This window comes from Microtus pennsylvanicus, chromosome 1 (assembly GCF_037038515.1).
Source record: "Microtus pennsylvanicus isolate mMicPen1 chromosome 1, mMicPen1.hap1, whole genome shotgun sequence".
NCBI classification, from domain to species: domain Eukaryota; kingdom Metazoa; phylum Chordata; class Mammalia; order Rodentia; family Cricetidae; genus Microtus; species Microtus pennsylvanicus.
Window position 1 is genome coordinate 193,801,102 of NC_134579.1, and position 18,549 is coordinate 193,819,650.

An 18,549-nucleotide genomic window follows, 5' to 3' on the forward strand; every position below is an offset into this window, starting at 1 on the left:
TGGGAAATCTCAGACAACACACTGTTGGACTCTTAGTGATTTCTCAGCCAGTCCAGAATTCTTGAGACTATGCCTTGTGCTTATTGTAAATCTGTCATGGGGACTCGGAACCTCAGAGACCTGGAGGACCTGCGTACTTGGGTAGGGGTGCAAGAAATGGAACGTTCAGAAAGAAATGACACCCAGGGTGCCTTTGTCTCCAGTGTTTCCAGCAGAAGGTTTCGGTCCTATCAACTCACGGCCCCCTCTAACTTGTATTCCCCCTAAGCCATTATCATTAAAATACAGTGTGTTACCGATCGAGGAAGGGAAGAAGCAAGTCAAACAGGTCAAAACTCAAAGTGTGTGCTTCAGAGAAGTTTGTAATCTGTCATTTTTTTGTATGCAGACTTAAGTTTGTTCATCTTTATGTCCATCATTTTCTTAAAATAGTTATGCTATTACTTTGGCAGATGGGAATTTTAGCACTAATTACCAGTTCAAATGCCCAACCTGTCACGGAAAAGTTAGATTTTAAAAAAATGGTGTAAATTATCACCCAGACCACATTAAGCATATGATGAAATATTTACTTCATATATCAGAAAGGATAAGATAAAAACTCACTGCCAAGGAGCAACCAGTCAAAAGAAGCAGGAGGGCAGAATATGTTTCTCTCCTTCTGCTGGCTAGTCTGCTGCCCGCTTCACACCTTACAGGCACTGTGGTAGGACTAACATTCAACCAATGTGGGGAAATACTTGAATGGGAAGGTGGGCAGGGAAAACAGAGACTCCCATCTTCACTCCCCGGATAGAAGAGGGCCCATCACAAGCAGAAGGCTCACAACCAGAGTTGAGAAAGGGGTGGGGGGCGGTCCTTCAACTATCCCACACAAGTGAATCTGGGGATCTGAACCTGCCAACAGTAAGTCACAGTCACGCACTGTTGGCCCAGCTTGAAGGACGCCGTTGGGTGTCTGCATGCATGGGATCGCTCCCTGAGGAGGAAGTCCACACTAGACTTTTAGAGTTTGTTAATACATGAAAAACTAGAATTGAGATGAGGGGACAGGTCACTCCAAACTTAAGATGCACAAAAATGATAAGTCAAGTTGAGGCAGAGAGATACTGGCTTCACAAGTAGTCTGAATTATCTAAGTTTAGGCTTAATGAACTGATTGTCTTTAACCCAAACCCAAATAAACAGTGTAATATAATTGTGTTCAATGAAAGCTGCTTGCAGTATGACAATGAGTTCCTTATGTATCACAGTATGCAAGATTCAAGTTGTAGGATGAACCTTTAAAAATGTAATTGAATACCTAAACAAGACCTTTAGAAGTGAGACAGGAGACTTTGTTTTGTCTAATGTCCTTACCCATTGAAAGTATTTTCAATACCCCTCATAGATGGAAAATTAGCGACAACAACAACAGCGGAAAAACTACAAACCAGACTCAGGATTTGAACACCTGGTTTATTGGGGGAAGCTGGAAATGAAAACTGCAATTGCCTTTGCTGCAACTTACAAAATAGTGATCTGCTGTATAAAACAAGCTACTTCCCATTACGTAAGTACAAATGATAAACACACTACTAATAACAGCCCATCCAGTGTCTATGCAGAGAAACTCATTCCTGAATTCTCCAGTTGTATGTATAATATCAGACATTTTAAGGAAGACCAGGTTTTTCATTCTATTCAGGTTTCTGTTACAATTAAAATCTATCCCAGCTGACCCTCAGCAGGTCCCAGCAGAGGCTGAGATGAGGAACTGACATTTCTTCTCTGCAGGATGTTTGAAGGATATTGCTATGACAGTGACCCCCTCCGATGTCTTTCTACCCGACCTCATCTCCTCCACCCATCAGGATGAACCAGCCCTAGTCCCTCTTCCCATCCGGTCTGTGCTGGTTCTGAACATATAGACACGAAACTGTACAGACTCAATATGGCTTCTTCCAGCACCCTACCCTCCTAAACTATGTTAAAAGAGGGAACTTTGCTATAGCAGTTGAGTAGTGACAGCGGCCTGACTATTAGAACCCTTTCCAACACATCAAAGCAAGTCAACACAAAGCTTAGGGAGACGGCAATTGTTGAAAACACTAACAAGCAATCCTCACCAACAATGCTCATTTAGGAAATCTAAATTTAGCTTTAGAGTCATCATTCTGCTTCTTCATGTAACCAAAAACTCAAAAAAAGTTTGTTGTGTTCTTTGCATTAATTTTTAGGGTATTTGATCATTGAAATTTTTTATCAGTAGCTCCCCTTCTCCTTAGCCCTTAGTAGAAACAATCCATTCTAACTTGAAAAACAAAAGCTTCAGTCTCATTTCCACTTTATTAAATTTCCCACGCATGCTCTTTAACAAATGCAGCTTAAATGATACAGATTTCATACAAGGACAAATTAGTAGTACATAACCAGCAAACAGAAACAAGTCTTTTTTTTTTTTTAACTTCACAAGACACACACAGGACATGAAACTTAACACTATTTACGAAGCATTTTCTTTAGTATTTATTCCAGCATTTCTGAACATATGAACACTGCCCAAACATAGGTTCCTTGTGACTCGGGGAACAGTTTCCTCCTCGGGACCCATCTTGCAGCAGGGCTTCTCTTGGGGTCTCTCTCTGACATTAGGCAGATGTGTAGAAGTACCTGGGCTTGGCATTGCCTAGCAGGTCATCCTCGTAGTTGGGGAGGCAGCAGAAGAAGAAGGAACAGCCAATCAAGATGATGGTGGCCGCCCATCCGAAGCCATAGGCCCAATTATATATGTAATTGACGCCAGGGTTACTATGAAGGTCAAAGGTCTGGGTGTACTTCACTGGATAGATCACCAGGGAGATGATCTGGAATACAGCTAAAGGGAAGGAAAAACGAGCTCAGAGTATGAAGGTACAAATGACTAAATACGCGAATGAGTGCACAGTGTGCAGGGTAGTGTTTGTCAACTCCCCCAAACCCCAATCTCCAAGGGAGGAGGGAACCTCAGCTCAAGAAACACCTTCATCCCACTGGCCTGGGAGCACGTCAGTGAGGCACCTTCTTGATTAATGATTGGTGTGGAAAGGCACGGGGCCATGCCACCTATGGGCAGGTAGTGTTGGGTTGTGTAAAGAAAGCCAAGCACTGAACTGGTAGCATTCCTCCATGATTTCTGCTTTAGATTCCTGCCTCCAGTTCCTGTCTGAACTCCTGCTCTGGTTTCCCTTCCTGACCCTAGGTATAACTTGTAAACCCTTTCCTCCTCAGGTTGGTTTTGGTCGTGGTATTTACCACAGCCAGCTAGGACACACTGTAACAATACCAAGTTCACCAAGTTTCTCCCTTGCATAATAGTCCCTCTATAAGGATGCTGAGCGACTAGAGGAATCTGCTAATCATGAGCCAAAACAGAGTGTCAGAGATCCCTGGAACCCATAGTGTCATACACACACACACACACCAGGTAGAAAGCAAGCAGAAGATCATGCTTCATGATGCTGAGCATCTAACTGGATGAAATTGTTCCTTGCCTACACCATTGTTCTGCCATCTTACGTCCTCTCTAGAGCACCAGATAGACATTAAAGTGGTTTCCTATTCACCCTCCCTTCCTCCTGTTTCTCTCCCCTCCCTTTCTTTCCTTCTTTCCCACTCTCCCTCCCTTCCTTCTTCTCATACATGGCACTAACATCATTCTCCTGGTGCATGCTTGATTTTATGGGAGCTATATAGTCATGGAACTTCTGGCCTGCTTCCAACCCTGACTACATAATTTGTCTCTCCTGGTTCATGGCTGAAGTTCTGTCCTGGCTTCCTTCTGGTCCTTGGTTGGTATCTTGAGAAATAAGTTTATGGCCTGATTTATCCTATCAACCATCACCTTCTTTGGTCTCAGAAAACCCAATTTTGCTACTTTCTGTTTTGCAATTTTATTTTATTTTTTTATAGATGTTTTGCCTGCATGCATGAAGTGTCATGGAAACCAGAAGGAGGCATTGGATCCTCTGAAACTGGAGTTACAGAAGGTTGCAGTCCAACGTGTGGGTGCTGAGAATTGAACCTCTCTTCTCTGGAAGAGGAGCCAGTGCTCTTAACTGCTGAGCCATCTCTCCAGGGACTTAGCTTCACTTCTGAATCTAGCTGGTAGCTGGGATCACATCACTTTGACAGGTATTTGCCAGAAACTTCATATAGTCTTTACTCCTAAATCCCAGGACCTTGCATTCTGTTAATAAAGGTGTGCCCTGAGATCTATCTGCCTGCATCACTCTATGTCTTCGTAGCACTTCTGCCAGAGTCAGGTCAGGTCCCCAGCACAGGATTTTGTGCTACAGATTCTAGGTCTAGCCCCTCCCTATCCTCCTGCATCACAAATCCTTCAAAGAGTAAAGTAGGTCAGGGACATTTGGTTCCTTCAGCATGGAGCTCACAGGAGGTCAGGCTAGAACCACTCTGAAGGTTACTGTACTTCCAAGACAGACACAGCCCCGGTCTCCAGGGCTGGTTTTAGCGGATGGGGATGCTTAAGAGAGAAAAACATACAGTGGTTAACTCTTGTCATTTGAATACAGAGAACAGAAAACTATCTGAGACACAGAGGGAAAGGGACTCAGATTCCCAAATTACAGTTGTCCCCTGACACTTTTGCCAGTGGTGACTCGTTTCTGAGGACAAATCAGAAAATATAGCTGCCAGAGGTCTTCCATGAACATCCACAGAGATGGACTCGAACATTCTCCCCACGTCCACGGATTACTAATGAGGACCTGATGCCGCTCTGTCTTACCAGCCAGGGCGAGGAGGCCTCCAATAACCCTCAGGAAAATGAGCATCTGGGGTCCACACAGGGCGAAGAAGGAGAGAATGAAGCAGATGACCAGGATGATGAAGCCGCAGAAGAGTGTGGCAGCAGCCGCTCGTCCCCACGCTGCAAGACAGAGTCACCGACACTTGTTAGACCGATATGCCAACTCCCAAACTGCTAACCAAATCATCTGACCCCCAGCCCCAGGATAGAGTTCTGAGGGAGGTGAGGGATTTTTTTTTCTTTGTGAAGGGGTTGGGAATATTTCAGTAACTCCACACTTCAAGGGGAAGTTGGGTGATTCACATGGAGAATATTAATAACGTGTTTTATCCCCCCTAAGTTTGGGGGCAAATGTTTACATCTCTAAAATGCAAACTCAGCTTCTTGGCACAGCTTCCACGTAAAGAGGCCAATTTTAAAAGTTCATCCAGATCCGCATACAACATGACCATGATAAACATTCATTGTATTGAACAATTCAGGTTACACACTTTCAGAAACACTTCCTTTTAAAAGATTATTATTTAGTTTATGTTAAGGACTGGCTTCATTCACAAGCTGTTCCACAAGAGTTCTTCATCATTGACCTTGGTCTTAAAAAGAGCTGGGGTGAGACAGAAACTGACTTCTAGACTTGAAGGCCTACAGGGGCAGTACTAGCCCCTGCTCTCTTCTGTAGGTGTGGAAATGAGGAGATCAGCCAGCCAAGCACGAACCACTCAATAACCCCTATCCTCACACTGACTCCTTCCTTGTCTCTTCACACACAACCCGGTGTCCAGAGCTAGCCATTAGCATTAGGATACGCACCAGTTCCTCAGAGCAACTTCTGAAGGCTCACACCACCCTTGTTTCTAATTTAGAAATACTGGCAGACTCTAGAAGAGAGGGTCCACACAGATGGCAAATACTTAGTTGGCTTTCTAGCCTTCCTGAACCCAACAGTTAAAAGTTGTGCATGATCCTGCGGTTGGGTGCTGGTTTTGTGTTGGCTGTACTATATCCAGAGAGCTATCCTACCAACATGACAAGTCCAGAAGAATATTTCCATCCTTTCCAAAGGAAATCACATACCATCTGCAATCATCCCCATTCTATCCCTTACTACCACCATCCCGAGTTCTGGCAACCACCAACCTGTCTTCCTAATTTGCATATGCTAGATATTCCCCACTAAAGGAAATTTACACTCTGTGACCTTGTGTGACTGGCTTCTTTCTACCAAACAAATTACTTTTTAAAGATGAGCCATTTTAAGCATGAATTAGCATTTCATTCTTGTTTGCGGCTGGGCGTTTCATTGTACTCAGAGCCCACACTTTGCTTACCCTCTCATCTGGGCATGCTCTTATTTCGCTCTTCATTGAATTTTAAAGGGGAGCTATGTGTCCCTTTTCTGGGTTCTACTTCTTGCTAGAATACAGCACAGCTAACAATACACTCACTATATGCGTGTTATGCATGGCCATTTCGCTACTCAGAGTCAAACAATGGCTCACGAAAAAGCAAGGGGTTTAGAGGCCACCAGAGCTCATGGATACTCTGCCTCTGCCAGCTAAGCAGGTACCAGTCTTCTTATTTAGGAAATCAGCCTATAATGCAAATCCTTCTCTGGTAATTCTCCAGCCCCCCTTATCCACGTCTACCCAGAACCTCAGATTTCCACCATGTTCCACACTGGTAAGGTTCTGTGCTATGCCAAGGCTCTGTGTCATACAGTTTCCCACCCTTCTCTTCTACAGACAAATGTGGTCTAACTTCCCATTCACGCCCTCTCCATGGGCCACATGGTCTGAAGGGCTTCCTCAGGTGCATGACTGACTAGGGCGGAACTCAAGAGAAAGGAGAACAGACATTTTAATACGTCTTCCAATACCGTGTTTTCCTTCAAATGACCTCTCAGCAGTGGGGACAGAGGGAGTGAGATGCCCTGTGATGGACCCAGTTTGAGAGATGCAGTTCTTACAGCTTCCCTCCATGTCCTGCCTTTCTTCCAGATCAGTGAGAGATCTTAGGGTGAGGGACACACAATAATATTTTACTTTAAAAACATATGAATGAAGCCATAGCCAGAATATAAAATTCAATATCTCTCTTCTCACTTTTGCCTTGTCCTTTGTGTAAGGGGATTTTTTTAAATGAGAAAAGGCTATGCTTTGGTAGACAACTCATTGATCAGATGAGTTGACTATTGTATAAGCATAGCCCATGGACCAGACTGCCATATTAAGCAATGGTGCTTACTAAAATACAGATTCCTATGCCTCCCTCCAGACCTCCTGGATCAGGGCTTGAAAGACAGGGTCCAGGCAGCTCAATTGTTACTAACCTTGTGGTTCTTCCATGCATGCCAAAGACTTGCTTTAGTTGTTACACAACTGTAGGAATTAGCATATTTCCATATACCTGTATCCTTGATGCTTCTCACATTCGCCCTCACTGTCCTGCTTCCTCCCTCCTCCCCTCCATCCCTTCAAAGAGTCTCTCTTGCTTTCATGTAGTGTGTGTTTATGTGTATGTGCGGCGGTGGTGGTGGTGGCAGGATCAATTCAAGACCCTGCACGTGAGAAAAAATATATTGTTTCTTCTGCCAGTATTCTCTGCCGTTTCCTTCTGTAAGCACCATGAAGACGGAGAATAAAAATTTAGATGACTAAGCTTTGTTAAAATGGAGGCTATGCTACTCCCCCAAAGCTTATAGGTTTCAGTATGTGACCTGATATCACGTAGTCTATTTGTTTCTTTGTTTATATAGCTACCACCAACCATTCAGTTCAATAAAATCAATTGTTACATTCAGAAAAAGCAAAGCATACTTCCCCCCTGTGAAGTCAGGAAAGGCAACAGATCTACACAAGATCACAGAGAATGCAAACACACAAGATCGCATCAGACAGCAGCATCTGATCTCAATAAGAACAGAAACATTTCTTAGCAAAAAATGATTTTCAATAGCTGAACTGCCACAATCATGGACCATCTTGAAAGTTTAGTCAAATAAGGTCTGTGTAATCTTGCCATATTCATTTTACCCGTTCATCTGAGGACAATTAGGGTAACACAGACAGGCTACTGCTGTGACTTCTTCCTCTTATATTTAACTGAAGTGTAGCTCACACTTAATTTCAGGGACGTGGAAAGAATTACTAGTAACCTAATACACATATGCGACACCAACAGGTGAACACATACTTCAAACGGACCATCTGGGCCACTTTCCCTATTAAACCCATTAGTTAATGTCCTGCTTATTTCAAATGCTGAGTCTAAAGAAAATCAAACTGGAACATTGAGCAACATTTTCTCTTGAGAAAAGCCACTCTCGTTGCAGAACACGTAAAACCTGCTCCTTGCAGAACGGCAAAACCCACACTGAATCATTTAACTATCATTTAGACTGAAGTCTTGGCATGGTTTTAAAGATCCTAGCTGATACAGGGTAGACTTCTCTAAGCAAGGCAGCACGCCTTCTGAGGTCAACAGCAATTTTTTTATTTTGGAATGGAGAGGCCAGCCTTCCCAGGTCTGAGCAGGAGGATTAAGATCTAATGCTCTGCCTGAGAAGAACGCTGCTGGGCAGAGGGGCTTCAGCATCACTTACAGCATTGATATATATATATATATATATATATATATATATATATATATATATATATATATATAATCTAAAATACTTGTGTTCCAGGTACCTTTGCTCTCAGTTGCCCAGGAGCTTAACATATACAGATGTACACATGTCTTTGGGAACTTGCTTCTATTTTGCATTATACAGTGATTCAAATGACATCTCAGCTACCAACACTGAGGAGAAACAACCATTTTCAAAACGTGTCCTTTACCTCCCTCTCTCGTGATTTGTTGGCTCATGGGGTTCACCTTTATCAGTTCTGAATAAGTCTGCCCGTCCTTACTATTTTGCACACCAAGCTTTACCACATTTCCTAGTTGTGTGGAGATGATTGACTATCTGAAGCGCCAAGATGAAAGCAGGCAGGGATCCGGGAAATGGTGTTTCTGGGTAGGAATTGTTTATTCGCTTTGTTTTCTCATAGGAAGAGCGATCTGCTGTTTCATAGATGGATTCGGTGCATGTCTTACGTTTGTTTTCTAAGTACTACTTTGCAAAGTTATGAAAGAAACTAAGGAAAGGGAAAAATTATTGATGATATTCCTAATCTATAAGTAGGTGTTTTAGAAGCTCACTAATTTCCCTTCCCACCCCCAAATTAGTACCATGGATTTGGTAGGTTCTTCATAGATTTTACATGTGGACCAAATAGACCCAAATAGGTGTGTGATCCACCCCATTGCTTAAGACTTTGAGGGCACGAATGTGTCATCAAACTGAAGTGAGGTCCCTTTCTGGAACATATAAGTATACACTAGCACATACAAGTACATTCTAGAACATGCATTCTTCAACCAGTGATATCAAAGGTCCTAAGTAGAGAAGTAGAGTTATTAGGAGATATTTTCCGTACTGTTTCTGTGAGATCCTGTATGCCATTCACAGGCAGAAGTAAAAATCTGTATATTTTAAAAATTAAAAGATCCTACAATAATTAAGGAAACACAGGTGAATATGACAGATAAAAATACTGTTTGGTATATTCAATGGGGAGATGAAGGCAATGGTGTAGCTAGAGGTATAGCATCCACTTGGAAGCTTTTGCAACAGCAGCCCAAACCTGCCCTGCTTCCCACTCCCAGGGAACTTGCTACACCACAGATTATCCATGTGGTAGGGTTGAGACACAGGAATCCAGTGACCTCCAGGGTCCTTCAGATGCTACTGATTTTAGTACTGGAGGAGCAAAACTCCCTATGATAACTAAGGACAGACCTACTAAATGCAGGTATATAGGACCAGGTCACCATCCTGCAGACGTTCTGGAAGGCAGTAAGGAATGGCGGGCCTTGTAGAGAATGGCAGGAGAGCCACAGACAAGGCATTACAGGTGCTGGAGAGTCCTAGCACACGTGACACTATCTCCTGAAACCCAGCTGGGTGGTGACTAGTTACCACTGGATTTTTACAGAACTCCTGTAAGAAACGGGAAATGACACCCTATTGGAGCCAAGAGACCCTCAAATATTTAAAATCTATTAGTTGAATGTCAGACAGCAAGAGTGATCGGGGGGGCACATCTCTCAGTCCTCATAGTCCTCATACTTGGTTACTTGTAACCAAGTAACACTGTCCAAGGGTCAGAACTAAGTCCTCAAAAAGGAAGCTTGTTTGGCCGTGGGTACCAATTGCGGGACTTTGGTAAAAACTGGAACTCCATCAAGTTCATTCCTTTCTAATCCCACAGGGTCAGAAGTCTGTGTTATTAGGGGCAGAGCCAAGGTACTGAGGTTATCAAGGGTGCTACAGGAACAAACAGACAGTAAGTAGGCTAGCCTGTACCATGAGTACGCAACACCTAGAGTTTACACATCAGTGTGCGTTCTAAAGTGAGTCCATCAAAGGAGTGGGTCAGCCTTCCATTTGCTTTAAGAATGTGAGCAGACGTACATGCAGGCACATGAAATCTATCTACTAGTCTAACATCGCAAAACAACAGCAGCCTTCCACCCCCTCCCACCAGCAAACTCCCCCACCCCTCCCATCCCAGCATGCTCCCCACAACCTCTCCCACCCCAGCATACCACCCCCAAAGCCAAGAGCATTGTCTCAGAATGAAGGCTTTTCCGGTGAATTTAGCCTAATGTAAATGAGTGGTTTGGATTTATTTTTCTCATGCCTGTACTTTCAGGAATCAGGGCACTCCATGATCTTAAAACATTTCATCGGATAGTCTGATTCTCTGACTTGTGGAAAAGCGGTGTCTTGGGAAAACACTGGATGCACAATGAGGGATTCAAGGGATGGCTTTGGTAAAACTGAGGCTCCATGCTTCGGAGTACAAATGGCAGGCACTGCCTTTCCACCGCCCTTCCCCCTCTGGTGCGCAGCTCATCCCCATGTCCTCCACCCTGACAAGCCAGAGCTTGCCTGGGATCTGAAGTCTGTGAACTGAAGCTTAAGATTCCTTCCTGTGGAAATATTTTCTACACTGGAAAAGGAGGGCCGGCATTGCAAGCGCAGTGTGTGCTTGCTCGCTGAAGTTTTATTCTGAGTTTGGCTTACAGGAGAAGCTAGCATGATCATGTTAATCATAAATTTAGATTCTCATCTTCTTGATAAATAAACTGAAACATCCAAACAAGTATTTGCTAAGATAAATGTCAATTTAGCTGCTGCTATCATACAAAAATATTCGGGGTCTAACTTGGCTTTTTTATTTATTTAGAGAAAGATGAGAAGACCTTGTAATCCACAATTCTTAAAATGTTAACAATAATAATGAAGAATATAATAATGTTTTATATTCATTTATCCCTAAGAAACCATTGGTCTTTATAAAGCTATAAGAAATACTATATTCTTTAGTATTATTGTCAACATCACCAAAAATAACCAGTCCTTACTACCAAAACAAAAGCCTTAATGTTATGAATATCACTTGGCAAAAAAAAATGATTGCCAAACACTTTATAATGAAGGTTCTGCTTTGCTGATAGCTTCAAACAAACATTACTTCCTAGCATCACTAAGAATCATGTAGCACGAGAGGCACACGATGCTCAGTCCTATACTCATATGGTTTTAAACAGGCCATACAGAATGCAGTACTCATACACTGTGTGAGGGTGTCATTTCCACACACTGTGGGCTCCTGCCAGCATACTGTTGACAGCAAGGCCCCACTGAAGCTTTCTGGAGATCTATAGAGTTCCCAACTGCCCAGATGACCACCTGAAAGTATAGGACACAACGTTCTTTTACAGTTGTGTAGCAAAGTGATCAGCAGTCCACGGAGTGGGCAGAGTAAGAATATGTAAACTCATCCCTGTCTATAATGGGGAGATGGGGACATTGAAGATGGCTTCACACCTCCTGTCTCCTTGCACAGCCTGACAAGTAGGCCAGTCTTCCACTGGTGATATATGCATCTGGGTGTCTACCACAACATGGGCACTTAATCACCTGTGTAAAGGTGATAGAGAAACTTTCAGATGTTCAATCATTTTGACACATATCTGCCTAGCAGTCAAAACCAGGCTCTGTATCATGATTGTGCTGATCAATTTCCCAAGATTCCTTTGGGAAACTGGGGTTGTGCAAGGCTGATTTCTAGAGTGAATTGAAACAAACTGAACTCTGGATGGGTGTTTGCTTATAGCAGAAAAAAAGTTAATGCTTCAGACTCACAGTTAAAAAAAAAAACAAGCTAGAACCAAAGCTCGCCTTTCCCCTTAGATTTACACAGTAGCACATCAGCCTGAGGTTAGAGAGCAGACACACCCTAAAAGATGAGCTCACCCTATAAGGCAAGAAACATGGAACCGGCATTGTGTGTGTTTCACAAGAGGGCCGTGCAGGCCAAATCATGTCCCAGCAAGAATGCCAGTCCTGCCTCTGCAAGCTGATTTCCACTACTGAGTATCCCTCGGGGCTGTATCAGCCTTGGCGTGAGCTATGCTTAACGCGGTCTATTTTAAAAACCCGCACGCACACCTCTCAAATCCTCTGAAAGTTTGAGTGTATTTTAAGATACAGCTAGGTTGTTCCAAGGCGACGCAGTCCCTGTAAAAACCTAAAAGATTTGTAGCAGTAGGAAGTCCTGTAGGCCAAGCATTTATGTCTGGCTTTAGTGAGCGCCCAAGACTAAAAGAAAGCAGGAACAGTGGCGGTCTCCTCATTTTACCACCCGCCTCCGCAGCTGATAAAGGGGCCCAGAACCCAAGCCAAACAGCAACTGGGAAGCCCTGGGTGGGCTGCTACAGCCAAAGGGTCATGTTCTGGTGGAACTAGAAAATGAATGGGGATAAAATGTAACTTGCTCTTGTCTGTTTCAAAAGAATAAAACCGAATAGGAACGCATTGGCTGTAGTACCCCTTGCTCCCCACACAATGCCAGCCACTACTGGATCTACCCTAAACAAGGACATCCACTTCCGGGAGAAAAATGCTTTTCTCCCAAGAACTACTACTGACTGTTGAATCAAGTGTTGGGGCTCCCCCCCCCCCCCGGAAAGGCGAATCTGCAGAGGCAAACGGAGGCCACTGCGAAGTGTTAAAAGTGCCAACACCACTCCATTGGAGGGGCGTGTTTACTTCTCCGATTCTAAATCAGATTCAGATGAAGTTCCCTAAAGCCACACTTCAACTAAGGCCACTCCCCAGAACAAGAGCGAACACGAACCAGCTACGGTACTGAAATATCTATTGAAATCATAGCTGCTCCAACTTTGCCTGAAAGGACTTTCTCATAAGAAAAAAAAAGTTTAAGTTAGATGAAGTGAAACTAATAAATTCACTCTGGCACGTTATTTTAATATTTACTTTGCAATGGCTGTTCAGCTTGCTCAGGTAACTGACAAATCTTTTAAAATACGTTGGATTTGTCTCTTTCAGGTCTGAGTCTGATTTGGGTCGCCTAAAACTGCTGCTTCATTTGGCTCAAGCCAGATTTTGGAGTTTGAGCCCTGAGCGGACTTTTGAAGCAGCCACTACCCCCTCACCCCTATCCGACAGGCGCCAGCGGCGGCCACAGGTCCGGCTCCCAAGGGCTTCCTGGAGGCGGCCACCACTCACCGTACTCCATGAGGCTCTGGCAGCCATCCTCGTAGGACCCGCTGCCGCCGCCCTCATCCCAGCATCTCCACCAGAGCGAGGACGTCTGGAGGTGGACGCTCGACTGCACCCAGCCCCGGCCGGACAGCGCGATGATATCGAAGGCGATGGCGCTGAGCAGCAACAGGGGCAGGATCCACCTGCAGCGCTCGCAGGCCAGGCCGCAGCGCAGCATCGTCGTCGGTGGCGGCGAGGAGCGGAGGAGCGAGGGGCACCGGCGGCGACGGCAGAGAGTGGCCCCCCGCGAGCGCGGACACCGCAACTAAAGGAAGAGGCGGCTCCCGCGAGGACGCGGCCAGGGGCTGGCGGCGGGGGCGCGGCGTGCGGGCCACACCTAGATTCCGGTGACTCAGAGCGCGCCGCCCCGACCTGCCGGGTCACCGGGACTGCAGAGCTCAGGCCAACCCCGGGCTCAGCGCCAAGGTGGGCGTGCCTGTCCCTCCCGCCGCCTGCAGTCCCACCCGATTGCCGCCAGCGCAGCACACACACCTGTGGACACTCCAGCGCCAGCCTGTGCTCTGCCCGAAGCTGTGTGCACAGAGGGTGTGAGGAGCACCGACTGGTAAGTCCACTCTTGAGCCCCAAGCACTCTGTCTGGGACATCTTAATGGCCTATGAATAAATGATGGACCCGAACGTGTAAGGACTTGGGCACTCAAACCTGGAAGCCTGGGTGCCTGGCTCCCACAGGCAGAGGCTACGCTTCCTGCCAGGATCCACCTTTGGACCTTGACTCTTGCAGCCATTGACACACATGTGTTTTCCTGCCAGTCCTTCCCGCGGGGTAACCCGGCTCACACTCTAGGCTGCGAAGGCCATCTCCATTACTGGGTGACGTTGGTGTCTCACTTCCAGTCTGGATTACTTGGGAAACTCAGAAACCCTGATGGGTGAACACAGTTCGTGTAACCAGTGCTTTATTCTTGAAGAGTTTGCCCGCTGCCTCCCGCAGATAACTTCGTGTTCCCTTTGCCCCAGTTAGGGTGTTCCCTACATATCTAACCTGGTCACAACCCGTTTTTCCACTACACACAGTTTTTGTTTTTTCCAATAAAATCACATGTCAGCACACACGGGCAACTGAAATCTGCCCCTCAGCTGTCCTGAGCCAGCGTCTGCCCCTGAGAATCAGGTGTGGCAGAGAGGGTGAGGTAACAGCCAGGAGTTGCACCGAGAGAAACAAAGTTCTCAGTGCCAGGCAGCCTTGGTGGCCTGGGACAGATCAACCACAATATTCATGAGTGTCACCTCTTACCCTGTACTCCAGGGATCTTCTGAAACCTTGTGTTATCTTAAATGGAAAGCACTTAACGGTGCATCCTTCTTCCTCTTTATTACAGGATGCTCACAATAGAAGCCAGTACTGTTTTTCTTCTGGGTTCTCAGATAGTTACTGAGGATGCGTGAAAAGATCTACGCCCGAGAGCTCAGGATGTCACTGGTCAGCCTTGACTTCACAGAAACCAAAATTCAAAACCCAGCAGGGATGCAGGCTCTGAGCAAGGTTAACTGTCTACATTGTCGATGAAGACAAGAGTGCTGCTAACGTCACATCTAAAGGCTTTCAAAAGTAATGAAAATATTGGCTGTGTCTAACACACTTGTGTGGAGCAGTCATGTTTTTACTAATCAAATGAATTATCATTGTGTCATAATGAATAATATTAGGCTGTATACAATGTCTCCTCACGCCAATGATGCAATGTCCAGTGTTTGGAGGAGGGGAGCTCACCAACACTGAGCTGGACAGAGGCAATTAGCTGTTCAGAATCTCTGAAAGGGACGACACTGCTTCATTATGTTTTTTAGACTCAAAGTGGGATAAGAAATAGTTTATTTTGGAGTCAGATTCAAGTGATTGCTGTTCAGAAACCTCTAGAAACACAGGCTCCCCAAATTCGTGTCTCAGAGTGGAAGCAGTTTTGTCGGGGTTTTATGGTAATAGAACAAAGAAAGTTATAAATTGAGGCATTTAAAAATAAACAGTAGAAACAGGGAGCTGGGTTAGACAGGCAGAGAGATCTCAATTACAGACCTCAGAAACTGGCTTCCGTCTAAAAAGGCTTTGATTGATAGGGAACTAGGTTTTGCTAAGTTAACACATACTAAAGGATCTTCTTTTAACTTGTGGTCTGGATCCTAAGTCTAGCTAGCTGAAGGTTGTGTCAGTAGCAAGTAGACAAACCTTTAAGATAACTTGTAATTCGTCTCTGGAACTGCAGGTTTCCAGCTTCTCCACATCAATGAGGTATCAACCAGTCTGTAGGCACAGCTTCTTTTCAAGGATTCCCAATCATGGTACTAACAATAATATTTTTAGCCTGATTCAAATCATGAGCTCAAATAGCCTAAATCAGGTGTTATCTTGTACCCACCATGTGACTTGTGGGTCACATAAAGTGCTTGGGCCTCAGCTTCCTTCTGTGCACAGCGGGTTGGGTTTGCCCCACTGGGTTCTAATAGGAAGAGAAAGTCTAATATAGCCCAGGCATGGGAGCACACACAGGTAATCTCAGCACTAGAGAGGGTGAGGAAGTTTGAGTTAGCCTGGGCTAAATACTGAGATCCTGACTCAAAACCACCACCTAGTATATTCAAGGTACTTAGAATAGCAGTACCTGAAGGTAGCAAGACATGGCTGTAAGCGTGAGTAGGGATAATTTTGAACTTAAAAGGAGTAAACTCTATATATGAGCATCAGCCATGACTCACAGCTTCTAGATAATGCAGTCATTCATCCGTCCTAGCTATAATGCCTGAATTTCTGGATTATAGTGAACACAGTTGGCTAGTTCCCCCTGCTGGAAGTCAAAGGAATTGCAGAGCATCTGACAACCTTTTTTTTTCTTTTTTTTTTTTAATTTATTTATTTATTAAAGATTTCTGTCTCTTCCCCGCCACCGCCTCCCATTTCCCTCCCCCTCCCCCAATTAAGTCTCCCCCCCAGCCCGAAAAGCAATCAGGGTTCCCTGTCCTGTGGGAAGTCCAAGGAACCCCCACCTCCATCCAGGTCTAGTAAGTTGAGCATCCAAACTGCCTAGGCTCCCACAAAGCCAGTGCGTGCAGTAGGATCAGAAACCCATTGCCATTGTTCTTGAGTTCTCAGTAGTCCTCATTGTCCGCTATGTTCAGAGAGTCCGGTTTTATCCCAGGCATAGTGATGGCAGTTATATTAAACTTCAGCAGGAGGCACACACTCTCCATATATCTTTCTGTAACAGTTCTTCAAAACGGCCAGCTGACAACCGTTTTGAAGAACTGTTACAGAAAGATATATGGAGAGTGTGTGCCTCCTGCTGAAGTTTAATATAACTGCCATCACTATAAGGAAATATTTACTTTTATAATTGTGGTCATGTTTGATTTGCTTACAAAACACTAACTGTTGCAAACAAAAGCATAAAGTTATAATTTAGGAGGAAAAAACTTATTTTATTCTCCCAGATGAAGTCATAGTAATAATAACAGCGCAGCTAGCTACAATTTTCATGGCATTTACTTTGTACCAATAACATTTCAAACCCACCTGTGAGGTATGACTGTCATCTTCATGAAGAGGGAAGTCACACAGAAGTGACTTCCTCAAGACCCCACAGGACTGACCGGCAAGGCCAGACTCCCACAGAGACAGTCTAACACCAGGGATTCCCCTGGTAACCACAGTACCAGTGTGGAACTGGAATAAGAGATGGTTGTAAGACATTTGGGTGCCGGGACACACTAACCTAGGTCTTCTGTAGGAGGAGCAAGTGCTCTTGACACTGGACCATCTCTCAAGCCCTTCCTCCATTGTCTCTGTTCTCATGAACATCTAACTTCCCATTGGCTCTTGCCCTGAAATGCTGGTGTTCTGGGCACATCTGTCAGGATCCAGGAGGCTTTGTTAAGATCATGCTGGGGCTGTGTGGGTGAGTCTGCAGAGAAGGTCTTTCCATTGGACATGCAACACTGTGTTTACATGTGGCCAGTAGTCCCAGCCAGGCCCTGAGCAGAACATCAGCTGACCCAAGGTTTCTTTCTCACAGACTGTCTGCTCCCCGCAATTCCCTTTTTATTTTCATGTGTTTGTCTGTCTGTCTGTCTGCTTGCTTGCTTGCTTGTTTGAGACAGGTTGTCACTGAGCAGCCCAAGCCTGTTCCTCCTATGCCAGCATTCCAAATGCTGAGGTTACAGAGTGTGCACCATGCTGGTTTTCCCTCTCTCTGTCTCTTAGTTCATAGGATTTTCCATTATTCCACTCCCTCACATCCCATCCCTTCCTACTTCAGCCTCTTCTTACTCAGGAATGTGATAGTAAATATTTCTTTAATTTTTTTCTTGATTTGTAGCATTTACCAATTTACGTATTGTAAATACTCACTCTGGGCCGACAGCTCCCCTGTCATCTTGGTCTCCGAAACTCCTAGGTAATCCTTGATTTTTTAATCTTCCATTTTGTGGCATAATTAGAAACTTCCCAAATGTTCCCAGTGCCATCTCCACTCTATCCACGCCGATTGTCTCTGCTTTGCCGTCTCCACTGCTTCTTCTTAGATCACTAGTGCATCTATCTTCGTATCACTAAAATAAGGAGACTCAATGGATCCTGGCAATCCCTTTTACATTATCTGTTAGAGAACGCTCTCCCAGATATGACATGATCGTAGTTGTTACCATCTTAAACATAGCAGATGAAGTTCCCCCACGTAAGACTTGCCTATTAACATTCCCTCCCAGAAAGGGAAGGGGATATCTAATCCTCACCTGAGACAACAGTCCCTTCCTTTCCCCTTCCCCATCTAGATATATGTAATTCTACCCAAGCTGCCCGTGGTCTTTGGAGTGTACAGGAAGTAGAAAGCTGACTATCTCCACAACTTTTGGGAGGTCGTTCTTCTATGACAAGGTGAGATGTTTCAGAGATGTGGCTGTTTGGGGACCATGGGTGGATGCTGTTGTAACTCGTTATCCAGGTTTTGTGTAGGTAACCCCTCACCCACGGTGCTTTAAGTAACCCCTCAGCCACACTTCAGGTAAGGAATTCAATGCACTCATTGATTTACCAAAGTGAACATCGGCAAAATCATTCCTTCAACTT

General features: G+C 44.8%; 1 protein-coding gene across 1 annotated transcript; it reads right to left on the minus strand.

The window, feature by feature from the left end:
- Window positions 1–1,438: 1,438 nt before the first annotated feature.
- Window positions 1,439–13,769, minus strand: Perp (p53 apoptosis effector related to PMP22). The gene is made up of 3 exons (XM_075948173.1): window positions 13,434–13,769; window positions 4,769–4,909; window positions 1,439–2,857 (listed from the first exon to the last, which is right to left on the minus strand). The coding sequence occupies exons 1-3, from the start codon at window positions 13,645–13,647 to the stop codon at window positions 2,631–2,633; spliced, it is 582 nt and encodes a 193-aa protein (XP_075804288.1). The 5' UTR covers window positions 13,648–13,769; the 3' UTR covers window positions 1,439–2,630.
- Window positions 13,770–18,549: the final 4,780 nt, after the last annotated feature.

Bases quoted from the DNA above. Each gene is read 5' to 3' on its own strand.
- Perp (XM_075948173.1), bottom strand. From the start codon at position 13,647: ATGCTGCGCTGCGGCCTGGCCTGCGAGCGCTGCAGGTGGATCCTGCCC. The intron at 4,910-13,433 runs GTGAGTGGTGGC...TCTGTCTTGCAG, and splicing joins CCAGAGCCTCATGGAGTACG to CGTGGGGACGAGCGGCTGCT. The intron at 2,858-4,768 runs GTAAGACAGAGC...CCTTCCCTTTAG, and splicing joins AGGCCTCCTCGCCCTGGCTG to CTGTATTCCAGATCATCTCC.